The 24,106-nt window shown below is 35.9% G+C and overlaps 2 protein-coding genes across 2 annotated transcripts in view; both read right to left on the bottom strand.

The window, feature by feature from the left end:
- LOC146157257 (phosphatidylinositol 4-kinase alpha-like) overlaps positions 1–21,290 on the bottom strand; it is a 49,927-nt gene extending 28,637 nt beyond the window's left edge. Inside the window, exons 1-19 of the mRNA XM_083388147.1 lie at positions 21,149–21,290; positions 20,629–20,745; positions 19,965–20,055; positions 19,148–19,336; positions 18,560–18,775; positions 17,595–17,740; positions 16,507–16,729; positions 15,340–15,467; positions 13,057–13,218; positions 11,871–12,033; positions 11,451–11,553; positions 10,727–10,822; positions 9,746–9,836; positions 9,240–9,335; positions 7,140–7,252; positions 5,375–5,458; positions 4,171–4,483; positions 3,136–3,244; positions 831–979 (exon numbers count right to left, since the gene is read on the bottom strand). Of these exons, the coding sequence (XP_083244273.1) occupies positions 831–979; positions 3,136–3,244; positions 4,171–4,483; positions 5,375–5,458; positions 7,140–7,252; positions 9,240–9,335; positions 9,746–9,836; positions 10,727–10,822; positions 11,451–11,553; positions 11,871–12,033; positions 13,057–13,218; positions 15,340–15,467; positions 16,507–16,729; positions 17,595–17,740; positions 18,560–18,775; positions 19,148–19,336; positions 19,965–20,055; positions 20,629–20,745; positions 21,149–21,226 (2,667 nt within the window). The 5' untranslated portion in view covers positions 21,227–21,290. The remainder of the gene's footprint in view (positions 1–830; positions 980–3,135; positions 3,245–4,170; positions 4,484–5,374; positions 5,459–7,139; positions 7,253–9,239; positions 9,336–9,745; positions 9,837–10,726; positions 10,823–11,450; positions 11,554–11,870; positions 12,034–13,056; positions 13,219–15,339; positions 15,468–16,506; positions 16,730–17,594; positions 17,741–18,559; positions 18,776–19,147; positions 19,337–19,964; positions 20,056–20,628; positions 20,746–21,148) is intronic.
- A 22-nt stretch (positions 21,291–21,312) lies between these two features.
- On the bottom strand, positions 21,313–23,312 carry LOC146157256 (uncharacterized). Its single transcript, XM_083388543.1, has one exon. The coding sequence runs from the start codon at positions 23,261–23,263 to the stop codon at positions 21,791–21,793; it is 1,473 nt and encodes a 490-aa protein (XP_083244669.1). The 5' UTR covers positions 23,264–23,312; the 3' UTR covers positions 21,313–21,790.
- Between the last annotated feature and the right edge of the window lie 794 nt (positions 23,313–24,106).

Here is a 24,106-nt window from a genome sequence, read left to right as displayed (position 1 = left end):
CCTATGTTTACTTTACCAAACTTTCAAAAAAGTGCCCGAACTAGTTTTGTTTAAGCTATACGCAGTGTTTTTTTAAGGTGTTTAAATTTCTCCAGCGGTTTCCCAAATTTTGGACTTGCAATTTTTTGGTATTTAAATGAAACACTTGTGGTCTCTTAAAACTACTTAGCGGTCATCCAAATCAAACCTTAAAAAAAACCTGGGCTATACGTATGAACCAAAAAAGTTACCATTCACAGATCGTTCTACACAAAACCCAAATTTTTTGAAATAAAAAACAAAATCGTACGGGAAAACTGTAAAACACAGATGGACAAAGCAGCTAGTTCGACAAAATTTTATTAAGATCTAAACTATCTACTTGCTCTAATTGTCAAGTTACAAACGAGACCTAATGACTGATTTACAGTATATGTGTTTAACTTGTAACATAAATGCTTTTTTTTAAGTATAGTGTTTAATTTGTCTGAATTGTTTAAGTGCTCTCCTACATCTTTCATGTGGTTCAATTCTCATATCTCTCATGTGGTTTAATTCATGTGTTAACCTTGGTTTGTCCTTCACTATGTCACAGTGTTTCTACGTTAAATAGCAAGGAGTTTCCTTAGTACTATCGCTTGCTAGTCTTTTGTCTCAGTTGCAATTGCTTACAGTACTAATATGTATATTATTATTATATATACTTGTTTTATACAACAATATTGTTTTATATTGATTCTAATTAGGTTACACAATATGTTGCTGTGGTATAAGTTAATGTAATTATGACATATAATGACTTCTGTTTGTTGATACTTAAATTGAATTAAAGATTAAACTGGTTTGCTTACGGGGGTCACGGTGTCGTTCTTGAGTGCGCTGTTGTAGCGAAGTCCGTTGCGTAGTGGGTCGCCGCTTGGAAAGATGAGGAGCGGTGATTTGACGGCGATCTCACAAGTTCCCTTGTGCCACTCTGGGGGCCAGAACGACTGGGTGGACGCTGAAGAAGAAAGGGGCTTTGATTGGGGTTTTCTGGGGATTGCGAACAGCTTAATTGAACACACGTTAAAATAGATTAAATGTATTTTCGCTTATTTCTATTTGAAGTTTTGCATGGACTCAGCGCCTCGGCCAATGGTCTCTTTATAGACTTAACCTTTATGTATCATAAAAAAAACAAAAAAGGAAACTTTGACAGATATAGGTTTGTTACATAAGAAAATTAAAAAAATAATAATGTAGGCTTTAAAAGATTTAAGGTTGTTGTTTAGTCAGCATAACAAAAAAATACTAATGTATAAAGCAGGGGTGTCCAACTCAAATATGCCGACTTTCCAATGTTTATCTTACAACTTCTTCCCGTGCCAAAGTTTAGCAACTAGTTTTTTTCTAATATTAAAAGCGCTTTGATACAAAAAATAAAAATAGTGTTATAATATCAGAAGTAATTGTTTGTTGTCGTAATTGCTGGCTTATTTGACAATTGGCTGCATTTTTGGAGGGCTTGCGTGCCATTTTTTATTAGATCGCGTGCCACATTTGGCCTCATGTTGGACACCCCTGGAACAGACTTCTTTAAAATATTTAAGGTTGTTGTTTAGTCAGTCCAGTTAGATATTAATAGTAAAACTTAATTAATTAGCGCATTCAGTGAAGAGTGTGTGAGCTGTAAAGTTAGACACCCTCACAAGCAGTGCAACGACTTATTTCACACATGTGTATAGATCAGGATAACAAAAAGGGGCAGGTTTGATTGGTATGGGACAGCTTGATTAAAACAAATACAGTCGCATATAGGTTTAAATGTTTATCGTCTAGTCTAGAGTTTAAGAACAAGTGTTAGCAGTGGTTCCCAACCTTTCTTGGTGTGAAATTCTTAGAACAATTGCACCACCTGAACCCTTATTTTCGACAAAAAAAATATAGTTCTGTTTTCAGCAGAATTGGGTTTGCTGTACGTTGAATCGTTAAACCAAAAAAAAAAAAACGGATTAAGTGCGTAACTTGCTTTTGCGCTTTTGAAACTACCATAGCTCCTTAGTGAAAGCTTGTAAATATTGCGTGAATTTTTCTACGAGATAGTCTTAAAGATTTTTTTTCGCATAGAAATGAGTGTTGACCAATTACTGCACGATTGTTTTGTTATTGTAATCTACGGAAGGCGAATTGCAGCTCCCGATACGTATGAAAACATTACGAACACAAAACAACGCGTTAAGAACAATTACCCAATCGCATAAAAACACGAAAGTAACAATCTAAGATAACAAGTATAAAACGATATGCTTTACAATAGAAAATTTAGTAACTATCGACATCGAAATACTACTTTGGGAAAACTATCTATTATTAAAAATATAGTTCTACCATCATTTTGTTCGGTGCCTAATGTCTGTCTTCCGAAAATTGCTTTTGATTATTGTATGCCTTTGAAATTTGCTTTTCCTTAAATTTTTATCTTGAATACATAGTATTTTTTGGTGTTTTAGTCAACCTCTGAATCGTTGATAAAATATGGAGGCTTACTTATTTATTTTAGTCTGTCAGATGAAAATTACTCATATTAACTATATATTTTTGTCGGCCTGAGAAACATGAGTAGTTATGGCTCGTTTGTTTGATAAATTGAGCGGGATAAAAATCAATTCTATCCAGCTTTAACCTTGTGTGAAAGAACAATATGAAAACAAGTAGAACTGTTAACAAGTTGTACTTCACTGCTACCGAGCTTTCGCAAAACCGTATTTATCAGATCAGACTAGGATTTTAATTTTTATGGATATACCCTTTATCGCCTTTGAATCTGTGCGCTTTCGCCTTTACTTCGCTTGTTTTCACCGTTTTAATTGTTACTCTGACCAGATAAAGCACGCTTGTGCTAAAGCTGGTCAACAGTGAACCGCAATTTGTCAACAGTGCCGCTTGTTTTCATATTTGAGTAAGACAATGACAAACTGAATGTGTAAAATATGAAGATATCTCCTCGCCCTTACACGTAAATGACGACAACGACTTCAATGGGAGCAAATATTCTTTAGACTTTTCCTTTTTTTGGGGGGGGGGGGACTGAATTTGGCTAAGACAGGAAAGTCTAAATAATATTCGAACAAAACAAATACGGTTATCAACCAAGATTGGAATGAATACTCTACTTACCTTCCCGCTCAGTGGCGAAACCGAAAACGACGCAGTAGAGCCAGAAATCGCGGAATAGTTTGTGGAGGCGAGGAGACGGGGAAAAGACTGGAGGGAGACGTCGTACGAGCTGGGAGGAAAGAAGAAGAAGTCGTTAACTAAATAACGTCATTCTAGCTGTTATAAGGGGGCTCAGTTATTTTTAGAGAGACGATGGAAACATGAAGAATTCCCAGTCTTGTAAACAAGCCATTTTGATATGAATTAAGTTCAAGTGAGGTATTTTGTAATATAACGAAAGTCCGAGTCTGGTCTTTTTAAAACAATAACAACAAGTTCCAGTCAAGTCATCAGCTGCCCAAGTCAAGTTGTTGTCATAAAAAGTAAACGTTAAACTAACTCTTAAACTAACTCAAGTCAAAAATAACAAAAACACAAGATATAGCTAGTAAATTGTTTTAAATGAAAAAACTAAGCTAAATAGCCCCAATTTAAGTTATGTGCCCATATGACTTAAATCAAGTCAAGTCAATTTACCAAAATGACTCAGGTCACTGGTATCACTGGTTACCGTATGCTTTGCTTGAAATGTCGGTACTGTACAATAAAATACTTTTATCTCCTGATTCGGGGATTGTGTGCTATCTGGTGTCCACACAGAAGTTCGAATCTTAAAAAGGCTGTTCGATAGCTCATGTTTTGACGCAACAAATTTTAGAAGCATTTCACCTGTTTAAATCCGCATAATTAAAAACGGACCGTACTGTTTTATAATTGGTGATGCCTACATTGGAGCGAAATACATTTTCTTTTAAATCAAAAGAAACTGATTTGGGGATGTAATTCTATAATTAGTTTATTTCTATAGAATAACTGTTCAACCTAGATCTTTTATTTTAAGAACTTGCAAAAACACAGTTCCATTTATTGGAAAACAAATTTTCCTATAATCTTTATATTTTAATATTATTCCAAACTTTCCTAATTTTTGTGTTCTTGAACGAAATCAGTATCGCCAAACAAACAACAAACAAACAAACAACAGCAAAAACTTACCACGGCGATGATGGGTATAAGCACGCCCAGGTTCCCGGCGCTGTTGGACGCCTTCAGAATGCCCCCTACGGCCCCATAAGCTCCCCCAACTTGCTTCTTGGCCAGCTTTTCGGCCGTTCTTTTGCCCTCGAGTCCCAACTGAACGAACAATTCGAGTAGACGGACGAGTAGCGCTTCTAGTCGAGTTCCCGTGGACTGTGACTCGGCCCCTGGGGCTTGGGTTGGGGTTTGGGTAGCGGGGGGCGTGGGACTCGGAAAGGGGCGATCGTTACTCGCTGCGGTCGGCGAGTCGTCCGAACTCGATTCCTTGGCGCTGGTGTCCTGCGAGTAAGATACTCGTATTTATTATATAAGCGAAATGAGTCCACGAACTTATATTCATATTCGGGTGACCTGCGAGTAAGATACTCGGATTTACGACTCGGTGTTGCGGATTCGGGCAAACGAACTCGCGAAACGAGTCGTTGAACTCATATATTTTGGTACCCTGTGAATAAGATACTCGGGTTTACGACTCGGTATTGAGGATTCGGGTAAACGAACTAGACAAACGAGTATTTAAACTCTTACTCATATTCTAGTGTCCTGCGAATAAATATTCGGATTTACGACTCGGTGTTGCGGACTCGGGCAAACGAACTCGCGAAACGAGTCGTTGAACTCATATATTTTGGTATCCTGCGAATAAGATACTCAGGTTTACGACTCGGTATTGAGGATTCGGGTAAACGAACTAGACAAACGAGTATTTGAACTCTTACTCATATTCTAGTGTCCTGCGAATAAATATTCGGATTTACGACTCGGTAAACGAACTCGATAAACGGGTACTTGAACTCAAATTTCCTCAGCAAAAATGTTTAAAGTTACTTTGCCTTAGCTGGTGTTTTTTGGAAGCTATGATGAACTCAGATTTTCCAAATAGACAATCCTTTTTTTAATTTATTAAAAAAAGTTTGTTTTTAAGTTATATTGTAATTAGAATTGAACGAAAGTGAAAACTACAATTAAATTTGAATAACCCCAGTTTTCTTTAATTTTAATAACCCTGCATTTAAATATACCAGTAAAGTATGACGTTTTTTTTCATTGCTTAATAAAATGCTAAGTAAACTAAGAGCATTGTATCGTGCTGGATTTAGAGTTTTTTTTCGTTTAAGGTGCAAAAACAGAATAACATTCCTTCAAACTCACCAAACTGAACGAGATGCTCCCTTCGTGAGGTTGTCGTTCGTCGAGGTGCAACGCTATGTTTGCGAGTGCGTTTATTGTAGCCAGGGAACAGTGTCTGAAAGGAAACTCATTGCTTTACAAACATAATAATTTAAATTTTAATAATATTCATTGATTTTTGAGACCTTATTAATATTGATTTCTATAAATACTTGTTTTAACTTCATAGTTTTAATCTAATAACCTTTGCACATGTGTTTTATATAAACTGTAGCTACTAATAATAATTAGTTTTGTTAAAACTTGTTGTTACAACTAGTTTATCAAATCTAATTTTTATAATAATATGTATTTTTTGAATGGACTGTCATGTGCTTCTACGCAGTGAAAACATGGTTAACAATATTTTTAGACGTAATAAGAATATCAAAGCCCATACAGAAGTAGGTAGCATTTAACAACGATGTTGAAAATGAATAAAGACTTATTCGAAACGTTCAAAATGCAACCTAGTTCTGTATGGGCTTTGATATTCTTATTGCGTCTTACTACAACCTCCAACCATTATGCTCCAAATATTTTTAGAGATTTTTATAAGCGCGTTATAAGACTCGTTTCCGCTCCTATACTTTTGTACTGTTACTCACTGCTACAAAGTTTGAAAAAACGGAAGCTGGTAGACTTTGAATTTGGCGATGCAGTTCACTTATGGGCGCCGCTTTCATGCGAGAACCTTTCTGTACACTAAGGCAGTGTTTCTCAACCTATGGTCCACAAATTGTTTGGGTCGCCAGCTGAAGTAGATTTTTACGGTTAAATTTACATTCGAAGTTATTGATTCGACCGTCCTATTTATATTTGTTCACAAAGCTTGCAAAACGTTTAATGAAAGAATTGGGTCGCCAAGGTTTTGCTATTATACTTACGCTTAGCGTTTGGGTCGCGGCGATAAAAGGTTGCGGCACACTGAACTAAGGGACTCATTTAGCACCCAAAATTTTGCAAAGGACTTAGTTAGCAACAGTCATTACATGCATATATATATATATATGATTTATATAAAACAATAATTTTTTTACATTCTTGTCCGGTCTGAATCATTAATTAGTCCAACAGCATTTAAGATACGCGGGCCTATTTATTAGAAAATACAAGCAAATAAAGAGAAATATCGGTATACAAAAAAAGATTCGCTGTCGCTTTGCTCACAAAGGGCGTCGCAGCGTTTTTGGAGGGCTACTTGTTTAATCTAATAGGACCCTCTTTGTTCTTTACTTCTTTTACGTTAAAAAGCTGATTGGGTCGAATTAATCGGATAAAAAGAAAAACCTACAGATTTACAGTTTGGTCGCATTTTAGGTCATTTCTTTCTTTACAATACAAAGTTAACTAAGTGAACTTCACAACACCAAAAACAAATGCTGTCTAGCTGAAACGCCTGTCCAAAAGGATGAAAAAGTAAGCAGCAAAAGGTGGGACGAATAACAACAAAAATGCTTAGAAGGCACTTCTTTAACTTCAAAAGTTAAACATATGTTCAAATTTGGCCACTACGATTTATCAGAATATATTGTTACAAATGCAACAGGTTAACGTAATACAATGTAAGATATGGACTAAAAGAAATACAATTTCTCATTTTACAGCTACCCCAACTCTAATCCTAAATAAGTGACTAAACTAACAAAATTATTGTCCAGTGGTTGAAATCCACGTTTATTACACCAAAGGTCTATCGACAGTGAAGCCCTATGCTGAAGTTTCACAAAGAGGGTAATTTTTAGGCCGAGTTTCACCTGAAATTGGCAGCGTCCGCGTTAGGCTTGACCTTATTTGACCCGTACACTGCCGAGCTTGCTTTGACCGAGATCTGAAGCAGCATGTTGAGGATTTCTTGATGCAACTTCGCCTGTAATAGACAGAGTTTACAAATACGCCTAACGGTTTCTACCACAACATCCACGTGTAGGGCTTTCGGCTGATGATATTTAACAAGAAAAAGATTATATAGATTTTCCTGAAAAACAAACTTTTTTTTTTAATTGATTTTGGCATAATAAGAATTGAATAAATATGGGTAGAGCAACTGAAATCTGATTTTAAACTTATTTTCAATTAATTCAAAATTTGAGGAGAATTCCGGTAACTAAAAACATCGGTATCGGTATCAGGTATCGGTTGGCGAAAATGTACAAAATCTGAAATCGGTTTCGGTCAGTAAAACTAATATCGATCTACTAGATTTTGTCAAAATAGATCCTTTGAGAATTTTACTTTGTTTTTCGACGTATCGACAACCTGTACGAAAAGTCGCCTTCTTTAGGGTGAATGACAGTGTAATGGTTTGCAAACAAACAAACAAAAATTAGAGAACCCAATCGTATAACACCACGGTAATTATTCCAAACATTCTGCATTAATAAAGAGGCCGGTTGCTCGTCAACTTTAACTATTCGGGACCGCTTTTGGAGATCCCAAAACCCCGTTGCCCGTTGCTGCTAATAAGTTTGTTTTAAAATTATATTACGTTCCAGCTTCTTAAGATTGTTGTTTTCAAATGAAAAAAAAGCCGAAGAGTTACTTGGGACTTGTTTTTTTGTACTGCACATTACCAGTTTACTATAATGTAGGCTATTGCGTATGGTTTTCCAGAATCCAAGAGAACGCCAAGGTCTCCCTTGGGAGAAAGGCAATCAATTTGTTTCGTCCAATTAGGAAAGGGGATTATTGGTATTTCGAAATAAAATATCAACATTAAGGCTCTTGTAGACTTAAAATTGGCGGCATGCCCCTGGAAAAATGGATTTTTGGTATTACGAAATAAAATATCTAGATGAAGGGTATTCTAGACATCAAATTGGCGGGCATGCCCAGAAGCAAAACTGGCTGTTCTCTGTTCAAAACGACGAGGAACAAAAAAGTGCGATTTTCAAAGCCATAAGCGTTTATTCTTGAGGGGAGCCTTAGGATTTCCTATACACAACAGACTTGCAGTTGTGTATCTAATAACTTGTTAAAAATGTAGTTTCTTCTGTATCTAGCCATTTAAGAAACCACAAGGTTCCGCTATGGCAAAGTCGTCAAGTTATATGTCAATGATGATTTTACTAAAATATAGACCATGACATTTACCATCGATACTTGGCGTCCTGTCTGTCCAACATTAAAGCCTACTAACAGCCGGCATCATATATGCCTGATTATTATGCATGTGTACCAGAGGCCAAAGTAGAAAAAAATCTTACTTGAACGTATGAAAAGTCACCAAGCTACGTCAAAACGAGACGTTTAAAACAAATATGCAACTTAAAGCGTTGTTTAAACAAATTCAAGGAGTTGGCCTGGTGGCCTTTTGAAAATACATTTATTTAGCAATTTGAACATCTTTACGAAAACGGCGTACCTGCAAAAATACGGACCTTTCCGGTTTAACTTCACCCCTGATGTTTTTTGTTTTGTTTTCTAATTATACAAAAGGTTTGCTTGTTTTTTTTTTTGTCTCGTGCCACTCTGTTGAATTATATTCGGTTCGGACATCCCGATTTAAATTTCTCGGAATCTATAACTTCATTTCACGCTGTGCATCACTTGTTAGCTTCTGGTAGATTTAGAATCCTTCTTAGTGTACACTATTAATTTATTTCGCGTTGTTCCTGTAAACCATTGTTATATGTTGTAATTGGGGTCACGACAAAAGGGTATTCTTTAGTAAAGACTGCCACCTGATTGTCGTTAAATCAATAAGCAAAAATAATAAAAAAATAAAAAATAAAATCGTTCGCTGGATTCGTTTTTAAAATCAGTCCGATATATATAATGAGACTGTCACCCGTTTTTTTTTTAATTGACCACTGATTTAAATTTGGGCATTTAAAGCTAGTATGTAGGGCACCCACCGGTCCGAGTATGGCGATGTTTGAGAGCTGGTAGATGATGAAAGTGTCCAGTTGTGAAGGAGGGGTGTTGAGTCTCTGCTGGAGGATTCCAACCACCTGGAAAAAACACGCTTGCTTAAAACTCGTCAATAAACTGTTATTTACGTTCGACGCATCTTTATAATGTTAAATTTTATTTGTATTGATAAACTAATAAATTCTGTAATTATGCTGACATGAGTACAGTGCAAAAAAAATTAGAAACAATCAAGAATACTTTGAAACAGGAATTTTTATTAAAAAAAAAATTGTACTTAAAAAATAAAAATTTTATTTAAAAACAAAAAAAACCTGTATTGTCACTTTTATGGTTTAAAGAAATTAAATCCGTTTTTAGTGTTTTATACATCTGGAAAAGAAATACGATCAGACTGGCCCTAACCTTACTGTGGCACCTTCTTGTATCAGGGTCAGGGCAAATATGGATTTGTTGATAATTAAAAATAAATTTTGGGTTCTTGGATCACCTGTTGAACAACTTGATCGTTGGTAATTCCCTTGGCCACCCCGATGTGCGTCATAATCTCGACGCAGTGGCTCATCACAAGCATGTTGGTGCTACTGAAGAAAACAAAAACAAAAAAGGATAATTTCAATGAGATGGGAACTATGGGGAACACACTTTAGCAAAGTGTATGAAATGGGGCGTTTCTTTTTTGGTCAGGTTTTGCAGGGATTCGTAACAAAGACAGGGTCAAGTAAAGCGTTCTAATAAGCAACAATTCGTTTTAACGACATTTTAAGGTTTCGTACGTAATTGAAAATCGTAACAACACAAATAATAAAAACATAATTTATTGGTATTTTTCAAACAGTTTTAAAGCAGTATCTAAGCAAAATCGCCCTTGAAGTTTGACAATTATAGTTTTACTCGAACTAACAAAATTGTAATCACTCAAATACACAGAGAACCCTTTAATTGCAAAAACAAACCATAAGAAAAACATGTATGATTTAATTTAGGTGCTGCTGCATGAAAACAAGGACGATAATTATAATCGGAGTGTGTCGACAAAGCGTGACGAAAAAAGGCCATGTCGGTGTTTCTTTAGAAAAAAAGGAATAACTGAAACGGGGTGGGTAATAAAAATATGAGGGCAATGTTTTATTGACGCCCTTGTTGTCGATTTGGTAAAAAGGTTGGAGAAAGGTAACCTATGTAATATGCAATAGACCTTGGTATACCATAATACAAATTTAGGAGAATACTTAAAATCACAACGAACAAATTTAAACTGATATCTTTCGGAACAAATCTATAACATAAATTTATTTGAAACTATTTCGGCTAGTATATATCTACTTAACTAACAAAGTCGTAAATTGCTAAAAAAACACAGAAGGCTTGCGTGAAAAAATATACTAAATCATTTGTTGTTTTGAATAAGGTTTAATTTGCTGGTGGCGTATTTGCACGACAAATGCAGTTTTTGAGGCAACTCCTTTACCTTTCTGCTTTCGTTGTTGAGAACAGTTCGTTAGAAAGCGAAGAAAGAAAAGCAGGAACGCATTCAGGGTCATCCTCACTCCCAACTATAAGCGCTCTGCGAGAAATCACAAGTCATTATTTTTCGCTTAGCAAAGAGCCAAAATCCACAAAGGTTGTTAAAAGATCTAAAACAACTTTAATCAATTAACTTTGAAGAAGGTTATTTTAGATGTTTTTTGCAACCTTTGTGGTTTTGTTTGGATTTTACCATATGGATAAAAGATCAACTAGAATTGTTGGAACAGGCTTAGATCCCAAATAAAAATAACAATATTAATATTTTATTAACCAAAGAGCCCAAACTAACAAAAAACTTTTTTCGGGGTTTCGCACTGTTGAGAAATACGACAAAAGAATTGGAAATGCCAAATCAGCAGGAAAATATAAATGAACAAAAACTACTTTCCAACCTAGTGTTAGTAAACTGATCTAATGGTTATAAAAAAAAATTTCAATTGCGAATCCGTACAAGGACTTTAAACGATATGTTGTAAAGCCTTACTGCTATAATGAATGTAAAAGCCAAATACGTCGAGTAATTCGAGATCGCCTTGATAAAGACGTTTCGATATATACTTGTATCATCATTAGTTAATTTAACCTTTGCCATAGATTTTCATTATAAAGCTATACATTACAGATCCGTGCATAAGTCTTACTGATTGTTTGTTTTTTAAACTTACTGGCAAATGCTTTCGATCGCTGCAGTCTTTATGTACTGATACGAATCCCGTTCGTTTTCGGCGAACGACTGAACAATGGACGAATGCGAAGTCTTCTTTTCAACTGAAACGAAAATGTAAGGTGTGGAAACGCAGCGCTTTTTAATTTGCTAAAGGTATATTTTCGTCATGCGGCTATTTTTTGCTACAAGCAATCTTCCTTTAACAAAGGCGACAGTAAAATATAAAGTTATGGCCGTTAAAAACAGGTCCCCAACCTATTTTTAAAACACTGAAACCTTAGGAGTCAACACCCATTGTCATGGGACTTATTTCAGATGTCCCGAAGCATAAAAAAACTACGGGGAAAAGGGTCAACAATAAATGCTTACGATGGCGCATTCCTTAGGAATTGTGGATTTGTCCTGAAACCTAACTTACGCGTAATGCTTCCCTCCATGGATGCTGCGTTTCCCAGCAATCTGTTCGCGTCCAATTTGTAGAGCTTGAGTATGGCCGGGGCTGGCGTGAGAAGAAATATGCGAAGTGAGTGGAGAACTTGGCTGACGTGGCCCCGACTCGACTTGGCCAGCACACCGAGACCCTTTTTAATATGAAAAAAATAATAAACTGGCGTGTTTCTTATTGTGTGTTCAGTAAAGCTATAGTTGAAAGTACTACCAAAATGTGCGACCAAGTCTCTCATTTTTTTAAAGAAGAAATCAGGTGGCAGTATATAAAAGCAAATGTATTCAAATCTTGACAAGCTTTCGCACAACCGTGTTTCATCATGATTTTTTCTTTGACCTGATAAAGCATGCGAAAAGCTTGTCAAGATCAACACAGTTTGTCGCTTAACAGTGCCACCTGATTTCCACATTAAAAATTAGACAAATACGGCTACCAACAAAGATTTTTTCAAGTATTACGAGTATTTTTTTTAATGAATTATATGACATTATTTTATTAGATATTGGGTGACACGCCAGTGTTTCGTACGAACACTGACGTTTTAATTTATTATTAAACAAGACTGGCTAAAAGTATAAGCAGTCGAAATTGTAACGGTTTTAATAAAATTGTTGGTATTTGAACATTTTAGGGGGCTAAAATATTTCGAACAACACAAAATAAACGCGTTTAAAAATAATATAAAGAAATAAAAATTTCAAAATAATTTAACGTTCTAAGAGCGTATGGCGAAATTTTTTTCTTTGCTCTGATAAAATAGCTTGAACAAATGTAATTAACACAACAATAATTAAATTGGATAAACAATAATTAAAACTTAAAAGTAAAGCCAAACGCCCGCAAAAATTAATTTCATCTCGACTTTTAAAATAATTAAGTAAGACGTAATAAGAATATCAAATCCCATACAGAAGTATAGGTATCACTTTACAAGTTTCCAAATAACTCTATTTATTCTCAACATCATGATCAAAATGAAACCTACTTGTGTATGGGCTTCAATATTCTTAATACGTCTTACTACAACCTCCAACCATTATGCTCCAAATCAATTAAATAATTTCACCATAAACAGGGCAAACCTTTTAAAAGCGGTCAATCCAAATAGAATTAAACATCGCTGCAAGAAAATACAACGCGTGTTACTGAGTCTTACCTTAAGGCTGGCGTATAGCAAAGGCACGTGTGCGAGAAAAATGTGGCTTGATTCGCTGCTCATAAGCCGACCGGTCATCTTGACGAAAATCTTCTGCATGTCCGAATGTTCGCCGCTGCTGGTCAGCAGAATGGCGTCCACGCATACTGCGCATGCGCGACACTGCAAAATATTTTGGCGTTTTTTTTTTATCTTTTTATCTGAATTTTTCGGTAATAATTTTTTACGGTGAACTTTTACTAGTATAAATACATTTCGGAATATTATTTTATATTTAATGATTTTAAAAAATATCTAGGCATTTTTTCTCGGAAAACTACGACGTCGTAGCTGTTTATGATTTTACAAAGTATTATGAAACTCAGAAATTACGGTGTTTTCCCGGAACTATAAGTGACTTAACTAATTGGTCACAAGACTTTGGCCGTTTTTAGATTTTATCGATTTTTAACAAAAAAAGGGATGTTTAATGAATATCGAGTTCCCTTCATGTATCATTGGAGATAATTTAAACTACCTTTTAAAACAGCAAAATAATAACCAATCTGAAGTTAAGTGCGTCTAATTGAAACACCTAGCAGCAATATTAAATGTATTTACTACAATATTACATATAGCACCGCTTAAAAAATGTACTGAAAAATGTTAACTTTAAGCAAGTGTACGATCTGCAAAACCTATAAATCTATTAAAACCGCCCTAAATTTCAATAAAATCAAGACCGTATTGAAGACTAGCAAGCAAAAGCGTGTTAAAGGCCTCGGTTATTGAACCTTTACAATCCATATGTTTTCCCAAACCCTCCAAAGACACCAATGCAATGTTACACGGACAGGACCGCTCTAGAAGTCAGCCAATGTACGTTAAATAGCTGGCTTGGAGAGCGGCCGTCGTCAATTATACGGCATTAGCGACCAGCAGATAGATGACGTATATTTCGATCGCGTATCCCTTAGCGACGTTGCCATGTCCACATTACTGGGTAAAGTGGGCATTGAACTGACAGCCGTACGGCGGACAACCAGGACTCGAAATGTTCCAGTCTGTGGCATACATGTTTTATGCCGCACAATTAACACACGGGCATTTTGTGGACTATTTTTATCTTGGCTGTCCCACATTTTTCGCCATCTTTTTACTTGGCTGTAAACTGCGAAATAGACGCAACGCATGTTACTATTCATTTTCTGCAAAGGTCTTCAATCGCAATTTGTTTTTTTCAAATCGCAATTTAAAAAAACTAAACAGGTACCTGTATGACTTAGTTTGTTAAAAAAACGCATTACCCCTTGGGCTCAAAACCCTTCCGGTCAAGGTACTAACATTTAGATCTTTGTAGTAAAGAGTTTGATTTCTGTATGGGACTATGCCTAGCTTAATGCCCGGCAATGTGGACAGGGGGACGTCGCTAAGGGAGACCCTATCGAAATGGACGTAACTCGACTACTGGACGCTAATGTATTGTAATTGGCGGCCACCACGCTTTACCCTTGTTATGGCGTTCAAGCACTAAGGCATTGGGGTTGCTGACTGCTGTATAATGTGTGTGAGTTGCAGCTAAAATGCTGCGGTGTTACCTTGGGCAAGGCATGAGTAAACATGCGGACATGTAAAAGCGCAGTAAATGAGGATGTTAAACTGCGTATAGCGCTTGGCTCGGCAAAATGTATGTGTAAACTGTGTCCTGCGCAATTTATCTTGTAACGTTTTTTTTTGTTTAAAAAAAATTACATAGGCTTTATGAAGCGTAGTGGCCTACGATAGCGGCATCCTTGTCAAAATTACACCGGTGCTTTTGGAAAACTTTTAATTTCTAATCTCGCCTTATAGTTATAATAGTGTGCTGTTCAAATATATGAAAGGCAAAATGATAATTGAAGGTCTGTCGATTTTTCCTTCGTAAATGTGTAAAACTGTAAACATTCACCCCAATGGTTTTGAGGGGTGATGCTCCAATACGGTTAAAACATCCAAAAATAGATAGCTTAGATACATAATTTTTGTATATTGGCTTTTTTGTTTTTAACTGAACCAACTGTACGTTTCTGGCCCTAAATACACGAATATCACAACAATACTACACCGAAGAGCCATCGCAGTGTATACTAATGATACGTAAGCCGTAATCGTTGGTCAATAAGTAGCTTCAGAAGGGCTAGATCACAGTTGTTAACACACATATGTGTGTGCATATTTTTGCATATATCACAAGGCTTTCGTGCGGCGGTATTAAGGATTTAACGATAGCAGAACGTGATTTGCGGTGAGCTTTTTAATACAGACCTGCATGAGAAACTTGTGCAGGTGATTTTGCAGTAGGTCTTCCTTGTCTTGCAGAAGCGCACCGATGTTGCTGTATCCGTGCGTGAAGGAAGACTCGACAAGGGTGGATAGTTGTTTGCATGACGTGTCTAGAAAAACAGGTGCGTTTTATTCCGTTGAAAATTAAATTAATTTATTTTGACATAGTATGAATCAATACTACTTTGTTCTCAGCATCTTTAGTGCCGAGCTATGGCTTCTGTTGAATACTTTTTTTTTTGTCCTTCAAAAACAGAAATATGTGCAGACTTGGCGTAATTCTGTGAAAGTCAACGTGTTTTTTTTATTATTTTGGAACGTCTACAGTCTACACGCTTTAAGTGCTGCATTGACTTTTACAGCGGAATGGTATTTTCTTATCTGCAGGATTTCAAGGATCAATGCAACTGCAAGACACATAATAATGCATACATTCTGAGCCACTGTGCCTCATGAAATATGTGATTTTTAATGAGAATTACCAAAAAAAAAGTTTTTTAAACAACAACTGGCTAAACCTCAACATAAACTTGGGAGCACATTTGCTGAAGGCTGCAGCTTAACGTAGAATATAGTTTAATTCGATATTTTAGAGAAGAACACTTTTTTCCCATCAAATTAACCTACAGTTTATAAAAACAAGATTAAACAATTTTTTTTTGGTATCTTGTTATGCCATATTTTCTTGATCTGACCAATATATAGTTTCTAAAAACAAGATTAAATTTTTTTTTAGGTATTTTATTATGCCAACTTTCCTTGATAAGATGTATAAAGCATGATTGATATTTTGATTAAAAAATTTAAAGTTACATCATCATGCAAGCTCATGCTCATAGAGGTTTCAAATTTTAAGACACGTCAAATATAGTTTATGACAGTGAAAAACATTATTGTAAATATGCCATATTTTGTATAATACAAAACTGTATAAACGCGGGTCAAGTTTATTAATAAAAGGGGGATCAGTAAAGCAAAAAAAATGTTGATCTTTCTGAAATCCTTAGTAAATAAAATAAGGGTATTTGATAATAATAAATTGCAAAGCCAAAAAGGTCGAGTAGATTGACATCATCTTGATTAAGACATTTCAATACGAGTTTGTATGATCTTCAGTTAATGTGTGACTGAGAAACAAAGGGTACTTACCGTCTAATGTGGTAAAATCAATTGAATCCCTGCAAAAGCGAACAACAGCAAGCACTATGACCTCAGATACTGAGGAATTCACCATCGACAAACTTCCGGTGGCCGAACCAGTGGTGACAGCAGAGAGCAGCATTTGGCGTCTCCGTTTGCCACCCTCGTTCAACCATGACGCCACAATGTCGTCAAGTTGCTGCAAGGCTTCTACTTTAAGCAGCGGCGTCACCTGACAAAGTTGATGGATTTCTCTTTAGGCAGGAAGCACTATTGTTGTATGTAAAGTTGAGGATGTGGCTTGTCATAAGATGACTGAAGATATTGATGACGCTTACTTTCAGATCACTTTCAAGTTTGTACAATTAACTTTTTTTCTTACATATATAAGGCTTGCATGTGTAACCGACAATAATTAGATTTAATTAACCAAAAAAAATACATATATATATTTTTGGGCAACTTGTGGAACTTAAAAGCATATGTTTTTAAATATATATGCAATGTTAAGTTAGCAAAAACAAACACAAAAACATTTTGGTGGAATAAATTATTATAGAAAATGTCATAAATTTTTGGTACGAAGTAAAAATAGTCACAGGATCAAAAATTAGAAAAAAAGTAGAACAATCTAATCACAAATGAAGAGAAAATAGCTTAAAAATAAATGTCGAAGCCAAGTAGGTTGAGTAAATCGACTTAATCACAAGACGTCAGTATGGACTTATATAATCATTGTGATGTATAGAAATGTCTTTTTGAAGATAATGTTGATTTACCAAACCTATTTGCCTTTGACATTAATTTTCCAGCTACATTAGAGATATGTGCATAGTGTACCAAAGAGAAAATACACATGGTAATCTACAGACATTGTACTAAGTATAGAGCATATCATAAATACCACACAGTGTATATGTATATTATGTAATGCTTTAGGTTAAACATAGATAACAGGGTGAAAGCTATAATCTTCCTAAATGCTTTGACTTGTCAAGGAGGTAAAATTGATTTTGTATAACTTGCCTAAATGTAGGTACACAGAGGAGGCTTAGGGGTATAATTCAGCATAAACATATAGAACATAAAGCACTTACTATGTCAAGTAATTCCTTTATTTGAGATGGATTAAACCAGGTTTTTTGCTCATTGCTGTCTGCATAGCTAAGTTCAGCGCGAGGCTGTTTTGAAAATGAGTTTTGGTCATCAAGGCACTTTCTAGCCTGAGAAATTAACTGGTTCTCTGCAAAATATAAAAGCAACAATTTTGTAATTTAAGTTTGCTTTAATTATAAAGGATTTTATCACAAACAAAATAACACTCGCTAAAGAATCAATCATTGTGATCTGATTCCACCATATTAACTTTTTTTATTAATTTGCAATAACCAGAAAATTCAGCCTGCGTGTGACAAGTCAATTTGTCGGTGAACCAAATTTGTGTTTGTCCAAATAATAGTGACTAAGTGACTACCAAAAGCGAAACAAGTGTAGTAAACAGGTGGATTGTGTATAATATTTGTGGAATACAAAGTCATGGTCAAATTCAGTGTTTCTCAACCCATGGGCCATTACCCTGAATTAGTTGATTTAATTGTGTCACTGACTGCAGCAGTTAATATGGTTAGATTAGCTTTTTTTAAGTTTGGTTCTGAGTAAGATTTTTTCAATTTGTAAGAAAATTGCAAAACTAAAATACAGACATGGCTCATATTTATTATATCCGCACTTGATTATTCTGTTCGTTTACAAGAAGTTCAAACTGATTCGCCAAAGCTTTCTTGTTGTTGTACTTATGCTTAATATTTGGGTCATCGCAAAAAATGGTGAAAATACACTGGTGTAATTTAAGAGTTAATTGCTAACATCCACCAATAAAATATAAAAAAATAAATGAACATTTTTTTAAAAAAAGGCAAAAAGTATCACAACACAGGTATAAATCGAAAGTGACTTGCTGGCATCCACCAATAAAATATCAAAATAAACAACTTGAATTTTTTTTTAAAAAAAGGCAAAAAGTATCATTCATAACTTGCGCAAACAAGAAAATAAAGCTTACCCTGCTTTTCTGTCAAGTAAAAATCGGCAACTTTTTGAAGCGACTTTGACAGCAGCTCGACATACGAGTTATCTGATGACATTCTCATGTTCGTTGAAGTTGCCATTGTGTCGTCCAAGCAGACAAAGGTCAACAGTGGAAAACAATCGAAGGGACGGTAAGCGAACCCATGTACAAGTCCAATAAGCGAAGGCAAAACAACTTCGCACAGCGTTTCTGAAACACAAGTTAAACTTGTAACTCAATAAGCAGCCTCTTAACACTTTGTTCTGTGTAAATAATTGTTTTATATTTTGGCTTGCGATATATTAATTTTACTTCACTATATATATAACTGTTTGTTTTTATCTAGTAACTAACAAAAAAAATTGCCAAAAAATAATAATGTATTTTTTACTTATTTTTGCCCACTTTGGTGTCAACACAAAAAATCAATATGAAGACCAATAGTAAAAAACATGTACAGACAAAAAATATTGGCCAACAGTGTGAAACATGTAACAGAAACATGTACAAAATAGTGTAGTTATGTAACTTATGTTGTTATGGTATGAAAACAAAACCATAGTCAACTTCTCTCCTATTTACCTTTGGATAGAGTTGGATTTAAACAGGCTTTTCTGTAAGACATGAGGGTCTCCAGAAAAGTGGGCACAATTTTATTGATGGAAGAAGACAGTCCATTGAGGTTGTCATCATGGCGAGAGGATAAAACGATAACGTCGCTGAGGATCAGGGACAAAAAGTATGCATGACACTCCGGAAATGGTTTTCCTTCTATTAAACAAAAGAGTAAAAAAGAAAAAAATTTGTTCTTAAAAAACAAACTATTACACACAAAACAAACTTAATTGTACTTTTACCTATATTAGCTTCTAATATTTAATTAAAGGGTGATTGTTCAAGTTCTATGGTGGACAAACATATACATAATGCTATGCCTAACATATTCATAAGGGGACATTTTTAAATGAATAGAATTTGGCATCACATTCACCTAGCTTTTTTACAAGAGTTTACATGATATCAGCCTATATATAAATATATATATATATATATATAGTTGTTTTATCTTATCAGCCTCATGTTGTTTCAGTATAAGAGGGCCACTTTTAAGCAGAATAACCATGGACTATCCCAATTTTGGATAACACCCTTTGTCTTAATAATTGGGCAATTTTACCCTTATGATATTGATAAAGAATTTGTATTGGAAAAGATGAATTTAAAAAGAGGAATGTTATGTCTATAGTAGCACTTTTAATAACAATAAAAAACAAAAAATGTGTGCTTTTACAACCCAATATTAAATCCTTTATATGCATGATCATTTGTTAAGTGTACAAGCTGTATTTTGACTTCATGTTGCATAATACAGGAAATGCTTGTAAAAATCAATACATACTTTTATCGCAATATTGACTTCCCAGTTCCCATGTTGCAGATGGCAGGTTGCGCAAAAGTTCAAGTAAGTAGTGCAGTATGACTGAATGGTGCTAAAAACATTACAAACCAGTAAAAAACAGGCTGATTGGTAACTTAACACACATGAATATGCAATTATACTGCATGCAATGCTTGATATTTGAATAAAAACAGACACTTTGGTAGGCATAAAATTAACCATCAGTTGCGTTTCAAAACACATATCCAATCACCAATTTCAGTGGATGGTACGCCAACTAGTTTAACTGCAATTGTCAGTTAAATTATTACTGATGTTTACCACTGGCTGCCAAGGAATATTTTAATCCTAAACGTTTTTTTTTTAATTTTTTTGTAACTTTTTAAAACAACTATTTTCTATAAATGGCATGACAACTTGTTTGAGTGCAATACTCATTGACCGAAGTGCTATTCCGCCTAGATGACAAATACAATAAATATATATTTTGAGTGCTCCTGATATTAAAAGTGGCATTGCAGCCTTGCAAAGTAACAATTGACTGTATTTTTATTGTCTAGTTAAACAAACTACTACCAGTTTATGAAAGAAACTAATAAAATGCAAGTAACTTAAAAGTTTACTATTTCAGATTGTTACAATATTTATTTGTAAGCATGCAAACCTTTAAGTTGGACTCTAGGAAGTATGTTCCAAGGGCGACCAGTGCATAGTGTTTTCTTGGGGTAAGCTGATAGGTGCCGCCATGCACTACGGGGCACATGTGCAGCAGGCGTTTAATCTGCAAAACAAATCGTGGTTATGTGGTTTCTTAATAAGACAGAAACAAACTAGTGTTGGTGTGGTGTCTATGCCAAAACACCACAGACATAATCTAATTTACATTTTTCAGCAGTTTAAAACAAACATAACCTCAGAAAGGGGTAGGCAAACTAGAAGTTGTGAAACAAGTTTAAGAAGTTGCAACTGGGATTACATTAATTGCAAACAGACTGGTATATCCATATATATTTAGTTGACTTTCAATATGCAAGGTAAAACAAAATCCACAACTAAGTTGTCGATTAAATGAGGAAAATGTTTTATTTTTATAGTTTATGTGCCAAACTAAAGAGTGACAAAATGTTTGATTAATTAAAACACTGGAAAGTTTTGAACCCCTTAATTTGAGATATCATACACACCTCATCGATTTTTGCATTTTCTTTTTTTGCCAGATTCCGTGCTAGTTGTCTCACTGACTTCCAGTAAAAATCGTCCATATTTTGCGCGTCAGAAATCCGAGTTTACACAAACATGTCTAGATATTTAGTTAACCTGTCTTGGCTAAAAACACACAGAAGGCACAGTGAACAAGCTGTCCATGTGGACCATCTTAAAACAGATGACAACAAAGTTAAAAAAAGGAAAACTTTTGGTAAACAACAAGGAACATGAAATGCACCCAAAAAGGAACAGCTTGAAATTGTGAACAACGAAAGTCTAGTCAATCTATTAATTCAATTTCAATACACACATTTTCTAGTGGTGAACACTGCATAGGATTTCTAGCAAGTGTGCACAAGATAGAATCACTAAAATCTAATAAAGTTGTACACTAAAATGGTAAAGCCTTTAAAGATAAATGTCTACTACAGAATGAAATTTTATCAAATATAATAAAGTCTGTTGTATACAGTGTCGCAATTTATCGAAAAGTGCTTACACATTTTGACAAATTGTTTTTGTCTATAAAAGAGCAGATATATGTAAAAGTATGAAACTACAGCAAACAAAGTAATAGCGGTTAGTATGGCACACAAGGGCACAGCAGTACTGCATTCAGGCTACCAATAGCTCAACACTGTCACTACACCAGGCGCCTCGGGGGACACTGCAACCAATTTTGTGTCATTTACAAGCATAGTATTGACCAGGGTGGGGTTTCTATGCACAACGTTGAGCAGCTTGCCATTCTTTACATTCCAAACAATGATTTTCTTTTGGTCGCCACTTGAAACTAACATGTCTCTGCGAAGTTTCATGCACCGCACAACGCCAATGTGCTCACGTAGGGTGTGCATGCAAACACCAAGCCAATTCCAAATGCGCACGGAACTGTCTGCCGACCCAGAGGTAACAAACTCCTCGTTAAAATCTATGCAGTAAACATCGTCAGTGTGACCAACAAGGGTGTGTGAGCATTCCCCAGTGCTCATAAGCCAAATCTTGATGACCTTATCGCCACCGCCGCTAACAACATACTGATCGTTGATCTTGCAGCAGTGGACTACTTCAGTATGGCCCAATAGTGTATTGATGCAAGTTCCCGCCTCAATGTCCCACACGCGAATAGATTCGTCCCATGAAGTTGTAGCGGCGTACTTCTTAAAGCAGCTCATGCTTACCAATTCGTCAGAGTGACCGGACATCACGTACAGGCATTTTCCGTTCTTGATATTCCAAACCTTGACAGTCTTATTGTCATAGCCAACTATGGCCTTGGCACCGTCAAAGTGCAGGCAACGGATCGGCGACTTTGCCTCGTTTTCCACAAACAAGTGCCCCAGACATTTGCCAGTGCTGATGTTGAAAATTCGCAGGATGCCGTCATTGCAGCCGGTAAGAAGAAGGTTGTTTTGGATTTTGAGGCAAGTAACAGCGTCAGAATGCTGGTTAAAGACATGAAGGATCTCCCCATTGCTGATATCCCAGAGCACTGCATATTTATCGTCACTACCCGAGGCGAGCTTGTTTCCAACGCAGTCCATGCAATTAATGCGGTCCTTATGTCCTCTCATGGGCGGCATGACAACATATCGACCTGTGGCCCAATTGCAGTGTAGATGACTGGCGCGAATGTAGATGTCCTTCCATTTACCGATTGGAGGAAAGTCTTTGGACGAGGTGGGGTGAAACGTGGGTGAGGTGAGGTTCGTGTGAGGAGATAACGACGACGGCGTTGCGGAAAAAAGCTCCAAGGACTGCGAAGGCCCTTCGCCGAAATGAAGCCACTGTTTTTTGCGGCATAACGCTTTCCAGAGGTTATCCGAGCTCGTTCGCTCGCGCCACTGGCTGCTGCAGCACGCGGCGCGTGACAGCTCCTGCGCCGTGAGGTAAGAAAAAATGCGATCGACCAACTCGCGAGGGACAAACGTGACAAAGTCGACCGCGAGCAGTTGACGGGTGTCGTTATACAGCATCTGCAGCTGCTGCGGCTTGCACTTGAGTAGAATTTGCTTAAGTAAGTGGTCCTGTCGATCTCGCTCCATGCTCACAAACCTGGAGAGCACCAATCCGATGTCGTCGTCTACAGACATAATGGAGCCTAGGTTTTCAGGCCTATTGATGTTAAGGACTAAGGGCGGTTTGTTATCTGTGGCGACAAGTATGGAACTTTTAGTTTTGAACTCGTAAACTGGTATTTACTTTTTTTTTAGTAGGTATGTTTCACTGTGTCGTGACTCACTGTCTGTGCTAACTTTGGATGGACTGTAGCTGTTATGACTGACAAGACGTGCTTATGAACTTTTATTATCAATTGATAAAAATTAGTTTTTCGTTGCTATAATATTTCACTTATTTCTTCCATAAAAGTATCAACTGTAGGTAATAATAACTGTGATTTTGATGCATTGCTGCCTAGAAAACTAGTGACTGACAAAAAGACTATTTACTTAGACATAAAAATGAAGGGCGCTCTTTCACTATTGTACGTAAAAATTAATAAAAAAAAAAATTCTTCAAATGCCGCTTACCACAACACATATTGTTTGGGTTAGCGTTTGGTTGAGGGTGGGTCAAGTTATTATTAATAATAAACATAATATTACTTGATCCACCCTCACCCAAACGCTAACGCGCACCCTAACCCAAACAATATGTGTTGTGGTATGCGGCATTTGAAGAAAGAAATTTTTTTATTATTTTTTACGTACAATAGTGAAAGAGCGCCAAATGAAGTTCATATGCACATGGCACATCAAGTTACTTACTTTTTAAATCAACAGCTACTCTTCACTTTAACATTTGCTTTTTTTGTCTGATATAGTTTATTAAAACTTAAAACTCACCAAAATATCTTGGAGGCTGGAATGCCTAATTACTTTCTGCAATATAGTTACGTGACGCTGGCTGGTCCAATAAAGTTTAAAATCTATTTT

This window comes from Ascidiella aspersa, chromosome 4 (assembly GCF_963924565.1).
Source record: "Ascidiella aspersa chromosome 4, kaAscAspe10.2, whole genome shotgun sequence".
Lineage (NCBI taxonomy): Eukaryota > Metazoa > Chordata > Ascidiacea > Phlebobranchia > Ascidiidae > Ascidiella > Ascidiella aspersa.
The sequence above is the reverse complement of the archived record's forward strand: the minus strand, read 5'-3'. Positions and strand labels throughout refer to the sequence as shown.